Raw genomic sequence first — 10682 nt, forward strand, 5'->3', positions numbered from 1 at the left:
AGTCAAAGCGCGGGCGTTACAGAAGGAGCTGTCTGAATCGGGTTCAATCGTGCTACGGGAGGCACCTTGCTCCGTGTTCGGGATAATCCAACGGTGTTGGTCAGTCATCCCAGAGTCTGAGGAGGGCGGAGAAAGGTCCGACAGGCATTGATTCTTCAAGGACAAGAAGACACCCCAGGAGCAAACGCAAGGCACCGTCGGCCGTGATGTTTATAGTTCCGACAAGTAAAGCTGTGCCTCAGCAAATCAAACTGGCGCCCCGGCAGCGAAGATAAGCAGGGAGTGATAGCAAACCGCTAGTCTGCCTTGCGTGCTGTCGGCCAACACTGGCCCTCGTATTCTTTCTGCGAACTTGAACCTCATGCTGGGCGCACTGTCGATTTCCGCTGCTTCGCTCGAAGATCCCGCCTATCACTTTTCTTTCCCCAATAATTTGTCCGACTTTGGCCGCCAAGGCTCTACGGCAAAAAACTGCTTAGTACCGGCATTGCATTGCGGCGGTAGAAGAACTGGAAGGCCTGAGTTTTCGTGAAGTGTCTCTAAGCACAGCTTGTCCTTCTGCATTGGCGGCAGTTGTGTGAGGTTCCGCGGTGTTTTGGTTCCTGCTGAACTCATGTTCTAGGGCAATCACTCAAGCTTTCTTTGCGAGGGCCCATGGCTAAAGCCCGCTCTCCGTTTGTCAAAATCAACCAAGACACTGCACGGATAGGAAACCGGCAATGTTTCACCGAGAAATGCCGTTAAACGGAGTCGCTCCACCACTCTAGCGGAGGTGTCGGCTCATCCACCGACGTGTGTCGATGTGGATGCACCGGTACGGCTGGAAATGGCAACGGAGACAGGCTCGGAGCGGCGCATTTGGAATCTCGCTCTGGAGTTTTCTTCTTAGCATCTATCTAAGACACAAATAACCGAGACACTCAATTGTCGTGAGGCGACAAAAAAAGCAAGGAACCGCACCGCTGCACACGAAATCCTTTGCCGCTACTCTGTCGGATGTCGATGTAGGGCCGAGCCGGCCTCCGACTTGCAGCTGGTACCTGTTGTGTCAACCACTTACCCGTCAAATGGAGCGCTGTTTCTGAAACCTTTTTCTTCGTAGAAAGACGCCTGCATAGTTTCGTCTTTTTTATACAAGAACTGTGGTCAAGCAGGGAAGTTTTCTTTGTGAACTTACCGTCATTCGGTGTCGTGCTTTCAGCAACATCCTGTGCCGCCACCGGCGTGGCACGTAGGGCAGCAGTCGCTGTCGAAGTGCATAGCGACATCGGGACCTTGAATACCGCGGACTGAAGAATAACTCCGGCTCTGAAAGGAATTCATGTATTTTTCGTTTTAGCACTCTGCCTCTCGTCGTGGAAAAGCGGTCGTAGAAGAAGACTCCCTGTCGAAGGTTGTGATAGGCGCTCGGCACCCGCCCCCGGACTGGCATTAGCAGAGTGAAAGGTGCGGACCACAACTCTGAAAGGAGAGGACAACTGCGACTACGTTTTTTTTTCAAATTATTCTCGGATCTTTTTTCCTGGCTATATACCCAGCCAAGGAGTAAAATAAAAAGACATGCGCCTCCGGTAGCAATCCCGAGGTTCCGCCGCCCCCACCGACTGTCGGGCTTCTGTTTGGACACTATACAACAGCGAGCTCGGCTGTCTGTTGGTTTTTCACGGCCGTCTTTCTCTTCCGGCTCTTCCGAACCGCCTACACAAAAAGAAACCTCTTTCTCCGGACTTTTTTAAACCCCTCGCCGTCTCTCTAGCCTCCCGGTGCTGCCCGACGAAGACGAAGTGCCCGTCAACGCGAAAGACAGACAGACGTTCTTGTGCTCGAATTGAATTTTGACAGACACTAGAATGACACTTCAGTGCAGCACGCCACCTTTCTTCGGCGGTCCAACATGACTGAAACGAAAATACTTTGCCTGTCCTCCGGCCTGCTTGTCGGGTCAAGACGACGCGCGTTGTCGCACAGAGACACGCGCAACCTGAGAGAGGTTTTATAGAAGATCCACCGGTTTCTTCGCGTTTCCTCGGTGTTTCGTCGGCACAATCACCAACGCGGCACGCGGCGAGAACCTTAAGACCGGAGTGTCCACTTTTCTATCGTGACAGTAGCGCCACCTGTTCATTCAGCTCCCGGCGACGACTGCTAGAGTTCCCCGCTCCCGACCCTTGCTCAGCCAACCCCGTGAAAGAGACGTAGCGGCACCGTTCAAAGGCCTATATGTCACTCACTCGCTCTTCCACCAAGCATCTTCTTTCGGTTTATCCGTGAGGGAGCGGCCTTCCTTTCAACAGCGCTAACGTGGAGCCCGGCAGGGTCTCTTCCTTCAACCTGAACGTCGTGGCCGGGGATCGTTCTTTTCTACCGGCTCGCGGGGGTGGGTCTCTACGCTTGAAAACACACCGGCCGAACTTCGATAGCAATCCCTTCCCGGTATTGACGGCGACAAAATACCAGTGGGGACAGGGCTTACTTTGTTCCCGGACGTTTATGTCTTTTTACAAATATCAGATTCCGGTCCTACCGGTAAACGCATTGTCGTTCGGGGCGTTGAAGGGAGCTTCCTCATCGGCCTCATGTTAACTTCGAAGCTTTCGTCTCTGTGATCAATTGTCGGGTGGAAGTTGCGGGGTAGGGAGACAGCTAGCCAGGGCTGTTTTCGCGCTGTTGGTGTTTCCTTACTCGTTGTTGTCGGTACGAACCGTCCGGGGTCCTGTTCACTGAAGTAGGTCGGTCCCGGCGTCTCCTCTCATCTATCTGTTGTCTCTCGGGGGTAGTAGAACTATTGCTGTGGAAGTGTTTTCTTGTTCCACTTATCAAATTTGAGTTGCCCTCCTCTTGTTGCTGGCGCCTTCCCTCTATACAGACGTTCAGTCGACCGACGTGATGAACCCCGGGTGGGCGACCGGCGTGTGCAACGGGTTCCCCTCCCTCACGAAGGTCGCTTGCTTGATCCATCTTCTCGTGGAGTGTTATACACCACCAGCCGAAGCTGGATTTTCCTGCTCGCTTTTATATGCCACCATTCTCTCCGCCAACCATTTTCTTTCGATCTTCTTTCTCTGTTGTAGATGATCCTCACCGCGTGATCACTACGGCCCTCTTTCGTTCTGTCCCTTCATCCTGAACAAGCGGGAGTGTTCCTCCTCTTGTTCCTCTTCATGGCTCGCCGACGGGTGCATACATAGTACGAGGACATGTGTGTCTCCACTCCCGAGGAGTATCGTGGTTGATGCGGGAGGCATTCTACTGCTTTGCATTGAAGAGTCAAAGTAGTCGTCGTCTTCTCTGAGTTCTGTGGACGCCTGTTCCAAAACAAATGTAGATCAGGGGCACACGCCTCACCTCCTGTCTCGCGACGGTGCCGGTAATGATTTCTACAGCTGTGGGAAGTAGAGTGTGTAGGCTAGTCATCTGTTTATCGTCGGGTCTTCTTGTCTCTGTTTAAAAGGTTTTGAAGAAACTCTCCTTTCGTTTGTTTCCCATGGGTTTCTCGTCAGGGATTTTCCAGGAAAGGAATGTCGTCGTTGCATGCTTTAGTGTTTGTATTTCTCCTGTCGCTGGTATGATGCCTCCCGAGAAGTACAACACAAGCAGTCAGGGGTCACAGCAGTAGCACGCCGCGGGCGCGGCGAGCAACAAGCAGCGAAGGCCGTATGTCAGTATCATATCAGTGTGCATTCCCGGGCCTTCTGTTTGTGTCGTTTTAAAGTACATCCAAGATAAACAGGGTGGAAATGCTCTTCGATTCCCTAAAACAGGTGGGGAAGGGAGACGGGAATTTTTCATCTTCTGCATGTATAATACTTCTCTTCCTGTAGCCGAGTGAATCTGTGTGTATCTTGTTGGTTTCCGTGCATAGAATTCTTAGGGATAGAGAGAGAGGGGACCATGCGGGCGGCGGGCTTCGATCTCGTCTACTAGAGTCGACTCCAGTACACCTACGTGTGTGTACGTACACCGGATGTGCTCGATCGACGTCGCGTTTTGCGGGTCTTGTTCTCTTCATGAGTAAACGGGTTGTCTTTGTTACTTAGGTACTATTCTTCATCTTTTTCACTGAGACACAACTAGTTCAGGACAATATCTATCTCCGTATACACATACATACACTCGCCATCTCATATCACACTAGGTGGGTTTCCTGTCTGTTCTACTGCGACCTGTACATTCTCACGATCATCACGGAGGGAGAGCGAGTTCGAAGAACGGGAGGTGCATGCAACTTTTTCTCTGCCTATCTCTGCACCAGCGACACTGATCTTGTGGACGAAGGGTCTTTTCAAAGGGACAGTATCATCTTACTGGACAGGGGTTCTTCCGACAGGACAGAAGGTACATATGGTATATGTATGTCTCTAAGCAGAAAGGTCTGTTCTTTTGCATGAGTAGAAGGCAAGCGCCTGTATTTCTGAGAAGATGGCGAGTACAGCAAATATATTTCAAGGCTCATCAAAGGCCGGCATTCCAATGGGTGCGGCCGAAATTCTTCCAGGGAAGCTTTACTTTCTGTATTCGAGAGGGGGGGTTCCGAAGGACACCAATCATCTCCATTTCTTTAGTACCGATGATATGTTTCACTATGAACCATTCTTCGCGGATTTTGGCCCACTCAACCTCGGGTGTATATACAAATACACCCGGTTTCTGGAGAAGAAGGTGAGTGAATGAATGATGGAGGCTCGTGGTGAGCATCTCAAAATCCGGGGGAACCAGTCTGTCGGTGGGATAAAAAGAAGAAGTGCGTAGATGCCTTTTCCTCGTCGCGTCTTGTCTGGGCCTCTTGGCTGACGACTGCCTTTTGATTCTTCAGTGTGACTAGGGGGGAACTCTCCTGGTTGTTTGAAGTCTTTTTTACTGTCGAACTGTCTTGTTTAGAAGACTTGTGTGTGTCAGAATATGCTCGTGAGCTTTGTCTAGACATTCCGTCGTGTAGCTGCGGACGACTTGCTTCGTTTCGTAGATTACCAGACTCCAGAGCTGCTATAAGTGGCAACGTAGTGGCAGAGTCGCGTCTCGGCCGCTTCCCTTGTGGAAGGAAGGGGCGGTAAGATGTTTGAGAGCATGCAGGTCTTTGTAGCAGTTTCCTTTTGTTTCACATGCTGCTCTTCCTAAGCCAGTGACTATGCGGCATCTCATGTGTGTTGATAAAATCGCATGGTGTGTCTATCACGTCTGAGAGTCCGTCCGTTGGTTGGGCTGATCTGATGTGCAGCTAGCCGAAGCTGAGAAGCGAAATATGGCTCTGGTACATTGTTCTTCAAACACGGAGCGCCGAGCTAATGCCGCCCTGTTGGTCGCAGCGGCTCAGATGCTTCTCTTCAAGACGACTGCAGATGAGGCGTATAGACCGTTCAGAGGGACTTACCCACGCTTCGTTCCTTTCAGAGATGCTACTGTAGGGCCATGTAGCTTCAAGCTCACCGTCTTAGACTGTCTTAAAGGCCTTGAATATGCCATGTCGGTAAGTCAGTCAGCTTCACTTCCTTTTGTACCTTCGCTCCCATCTTCAAAGTCGTTTTCTTGAGTTTTGAACCCTGAACAACCGAAGCAAGACCTTTTGTCGTGTATATCTTCATGCATGCATGTGTATACATAGATCTCTGCCGGCTATTATGTATCTTCTCTGTTGTCTCGTGTGGGTTGTAAGTGCCAGAAAGGACGGATGTACGCACGTAGGGTCCGTGTGTTTCTCGTGTAGTGAGCTGGATAGGTCTCTTCAAGCGTAACGAACAAAACTGTGTACCAGGGTGCTGTATGTTGCAAGTCGCGTCAGTAGATCGTGTTATACATAGATATAGACCACACTTCGCCTGATCTTATCTGCAAGTGCTCTTGTAGCTAAGATCTGGTGGTGTCTATGCTCTTCTAAGAGCATGGACTTCCTCTCTGCTGAACAGTTTGAAGTTAGCGCAGGAAGGCCGGGAGATCTGTTGGGCGGTAGAGGAAGAGACAGTGCCCGCCTTGTATTGGTGATGACGTGTTCACGTGCTCTGGCATCTGCCCTTCGGGCAGATTAAGCTTCCCTCCTTGTTTCGTGTGTCTTTCGTCCGTTGCAACGAAGGAAAGACAGTAAGCTTGTCGCTGTACATACACCGTGGTGTAGTTCTGAGATAGATACAGTACAGATCTGTGTGGGAGTTTTCAGTGGACGACACAGATTTGGAGTTAGCTTGACGCGCACGTTTAGAGCTGGCAAGCTGCAACAGGGGGGGGGACCTTGTTGCGCTGTTCCATGATCGGTTACACGTGATGCTGCGGTGGGAAAACGGTGATATCCCGTATGAAGCCGGGCGTCATAGTGTTGAGAGGTGGTCGGCCGCCGTCCTGCGCGTAACCAACGGAGTTGTAAGGGGAGATCGCGTGTTCCTTGGACTGTCACCACACATCCCCCCTTCATGTATATCGCGATGTCAGTCAATCCCGACCCTGAGCAAGAGGTCAGGGTCGGGAGTGTAGTTCGTGTAGAGTAGCTGTATATATGCATGTAGGTGTGTGTGTGTGTTTGTGGCGACTGCTTTCGGATTCGCAGTTGGGTTGGTTCGATTATAAGACGTTCAATGTGGATGAGTATGACTACTATGAGAAGCTCGAGAACGGAGATATGAATTGGGTCATTCCGAAGAAGTTTCTAGCCTTCTCATGCCCTTCAAGTAGTCTCAATGATCACGATGGCTACACCAGCTGTACACCTGAGCATTACATCTCTGCCTTCAAGCGCTGGGGAATCAGACTGGTCGTCAGGTTAAATAAGAAACAGTATGACGCGAAAAAGTTCACAGACAAAGGCATCAATCACGCAGACCTCTTCTTTCTTGATGGCACCTGCCCCTCCAGGTACGTTGCACGCAACATGTCGTAGTTGTCATCTGCTTCTTCATAAATAAGATACTCATGTATCTGCCGAGATGCTGTCCTGTCATACGTGCGATACTGCAGTCGCTGACTTCCCATTCTCTTTTGCTCAGCGTGGAATGGCTGTGTTTCCCTGACGACAAGGAGGAGGGGATGGGTTGGTAGACGAGTCAAGTTATAGAGGATAAGGACAAGCTAAGAATGTTGAAGAGAATGCATGCCCCGGCTACATACGTCGTGCTCTTGTGGTAAAGCTAAGAATCGACGTTGTATGACGATCCCGAAAGCTTACGAGGAATTGAGTTCAAGACAGCCCGTCGTAGTCGCATCCACGTGTAATGTAGGGGTCTTTTTGGCGTGTCGACCTCTAAGAAATCTTGTCCATCGGAGAGGTATCGCTTGAGATGTGCCTGAGCATGGGTTATGCCGACACCACTCAATCGTCTAAATACAGGCGTTTTTCCTGTAGTGTTATATCTGCCCTTGTCTCAGCAGCTAGCTTGCTTTCAAATGCTTGTCTGTTGCAGAGGGGGGGAGGAGTCATATGCTTCTTCGAAACTATCCTCAGTGGGATGGAGATACTGGGTTGTGTTGAAAGGAGTCAATGAGGGCCATCTATCGTCACAAAATGTGATGGTGTGTGTAGAACCTGGTGAGGGGTACGTCCTTTTTGACTGTGTCGGGCGCGACCAGCCTGCTGTTGTCGGTTTGGGCTGGTGGCATGCAGGGAAATCATCCAGAAATTCTTTTCGCTGGTTGAGGCATGCGATCATCCAGTCGCAGTACATTGTAAAGCTGGTCTAGGACGGACTGGGACGTTGATCGGCTGTTACGCTATAAAGCATTACAAGTAAGTTGTTCATGCGGTGTTTCTATGTGTTACACACACACCCAGATATTTACTTATCTTGATCTGCCGAAAAAGGCGAACTCGTGTTGTGAGGTTTTCTCTGTTGCGCACTATCTGTCGAGATGTTGAGAGATAGGTTTTGTGTAGGAGGAGGAGAGGCAGACAGGCCGTCGCGATAATCAAGACCTCTCTGTGGCGGCATTGGGGAGAATGGTACTTTTTTTTTGAGGAGACCGAAAGTAGTTAGTTGCTCTGCGTGCATATATGAAAGAAGAGGAGGATGGGGGTGCGATGGACACAATTTCAGTGACACCCTAGGAGAGACAGTGACGGTTTGTTTGTGATGGGTTTTCAGATTCCCCGCCGTCGAGTGGATCGGTTGGAATCGATTGTGTCGACCAGGGAGCGTGTTGGGTCCGCAGCAGCACTACCTCGTTCAAATGGAGGTAAGTTATCGAGGTTGGTCATACGACTCACCCCCTGCTTGGCGTGCGAAGTGGTCTTGTCACTCTGCCTTAACAACGGCAGGAGATTGTGTATATGCATCCGAGATAGTATAGTGGCTAGTATTTCCGCCTGTCACGCGGAAGACCCGGGTTCAATTCCCGGTCTCGGAGTCTTTCATAATAATACTATCTCCTTCGTGCGGCGGGACAGTGTTGTACGCTGCTTCCTTCGCGATTCCAGAGCAGGTTCGTTGTATAGCCAGTTGCTCGTTTTCTTCCGGAGTGTGTTACTATTCTGGCGGTTTCAGTTGGCGAGTCTTCGTCAGTGTCTCCTGTACAGAATGAGCTCCTCCAGATGGGTTCTGCTGAATCCTTTTCCCGTACGAAAGAGCCGAGCCTCTCCGAACGCATGGAGGACCTGTCCGATTGTATGGCTGTAAGCGTAAGAAGAGGCTGCCCGAAGAACTGCTTCTTCGTGGGGCCAGTGTCCCTGGTGCTCATAGGTACAAGCAGCTGAAGAGTTTCTTTGGACAGTCTGCGCAGGTATTCTTGCAGTAGTAGGGGGCGTATCAAGTTCTTGTCAGGCAGGGTAGCCACTTCACTTCGAGTGAGTGGTGTGGAGGAGGCCTGGGCATGTGTGTGTGGAGAGACGTGATCACCTCTGTATGTGTATATACCCTCCGTATCAATTACAGCGTATAGACGAACTACAATGTATTTGCCTCTTTTCATGAAGTCAAGTTTGACTCGGCGACGAAGGGAGATTCATTCCTCGGACCGTTCCCTCCAGACATGTAACGTGATATTCGTCTACGTATATCCGGTGTACGAAGATTGGTGGATGGCATCGGAGGGGATGTATGTTAGCGTCTTCCTGGCGTGGCTACGTCGGAACTACCGCGTCATTTGGCTCTGCACTGTCCTTCGTCTTGTCGAGGTTGCTAAAAGGAAGGGCGCTAGATAGATAAACAGATCTAGACAGACATACAATAGAGAGTTGTAGACAAACCGGAGTTTTTTCCGGCGGACTGACTGCAGTCCTGACTGTTGTCCTGTGTTAGTCCGTCGGATGCATGCAGGGTATGACAGTCGCACAGCATGCCAGCTGACCCATAGAATGGTGGTGTATCTGTGAGGCGGACAGCCGCCATGGAGACAACGGAGGGCGCAGTGTAAGGAGGCAGTGTTAATCCTCCCTCCAGCCCTCGCCATCACATGAAAACGGTGTACGACGTAGCAGTCTGTAGGTAGATACCACCCGAGTGCTTGAAGTGAAAGGCCAAATTTTTCTGGGCACCTCCACGGTTGTGAGTGGGAGATTCTCCAGGTGGCGTGTAGCACTTCGCGCCGAAACCTGAGCGTTTCTGTGTCGCTACATAAGGCGGCAGGCGGAGATGGGCGAGACTTAGGTTGCCTGTATTTTTCATCCACCCGGTGTGATACTGGGTTCTGGTGGCGAGGGACGCTCAGCATACTGCTACGGTGCGTCTTTGGCTACTCCTTTTGGTCTAGCGTCATTCGTCAGCTGTGTGGAGCGTCTGTTTGCACGGTGTGTCTGTTGTCAATGACTACAGAAACTCTCTCTGGCGGACCGTCGTGTGGCCGAGTGCGGAGACCTCGGTCAGGGCGAGAGACTGCTCGTAGTGAAGCGGTAGGTCTCAAGTGGAAATGAGTGTGACGCATACACACGCAGCCGGACAGCAGTAGGCGGAGGACGCTAGAACAGGAGTGTGTGACTGGCGCATAGAAATGGGCTGTGGCCATCGCAGGGCGGAGTCGAGTCAGTCCTTTGCAATGCCGGGATGGGAAGAAGGGGTCCCATTTTTTTTCTTAGGTGTCTGAATCTTCATGTCTCTTTTTGTTCTGGGAAATCGAAGCCTGAGGCGAAAGTTGCAGCCGTGGGGGTTTGACTGATGCGAGGAGAGATGAGAGGATCTGTATCATGATCTGTGGAAATGCGCCCAGTCTCGGTGTGTTTAGGGAGTGTACGTGGGGCTAGTTTATCGCAGACAGTCCTGTGTTCAGCAGTCTGCTGTGGTTTCTAAAGTGTTTTGTTCGTCTCACTGGTAGCTTCTCATCTACCGCGTTGTAGTTACCAATTCTTACGTCGCAATAAACCAGTCGATCTCCTCAGCAAATTCGTCTTGTCTCTTTCCTTGTCATGCATGCAGGCAGCAGCAACAGCAGTCAGGCTCTCCTCCTACGCCTCCTGCTGCACTAGCGCCCCCTCCGTCAGACCCAAGCAAAGTGAACTGCGCCCTCAATAGCACACCATCACGAAAGATTTTCCCGTTCCCCCTCATCCTGTCACAGCCATTGTCTAGCGCGCCCACTCCCTTCACCGATTTGAAGAAGACGTCGACGCTCCCTGATATCCGAAGACACACTACTATAGACAAAATCGTCGCTATGGGCTCCAGCAAGTGCGCTGCAACTGTCGGAGCGACAAAGGCAGCTTCTCATGGCGCCATTCCACCTCAGTAGTAGTGGTGTCGGCCACGACTCACTCAAGTGTTGCCGCGCAGCAGGCG

At 51.1% G+C, this 10682-nt stretch overlaps 1 protein-coding gene across 1 annotated transcript; it reads left to right on the forward strand.

Moving 5' to 3' along the window:
- Nucleotides 1–680: 680 nt before the first annotated feature.
- Nucleotides 681–10635, forward strand: CSUI_009546 (serine threonine specific protein phosphatase; the record flags this gene model as incomplete). Its single annotated transcript, XM_068069661.1, has 8 exons — nt 681–2377; nt 2867–5464; nt 6533–6837; nt 7583–7705; nt 8061–8164; nt 8460–8587; nt 9726–9802; nt 10323–10635. The coding sequence occupies exons 2-8, from the start codon at nt 5240–5242 to the stop codon at nt 10633–10635; spliced, it is 1275 nt and encodes a 424-aa protein (XP_067918363.1). The 5' UTR covers nt 681–2377; nt 2867–5239.
- Between the last annotated feature and the right edge of the window lie 47 nt (nt 10636–10682).

The sequence above is a fragment of the Cystoisospora suis genome, assembly GCF_002600585.1.
Source record: "Cystoisospora suis strain Wien I chromosome Unknown contig_5737, whole genome shotgun sequence".
In the NCBI taxonomy this organism is placed as follows: domain Eukaryota; phylum Apicomplexa; class Conoidasida; order Eucoccidiorida; family Sarcocystidae; genus Cystoisospora; species Cystoisospora suis.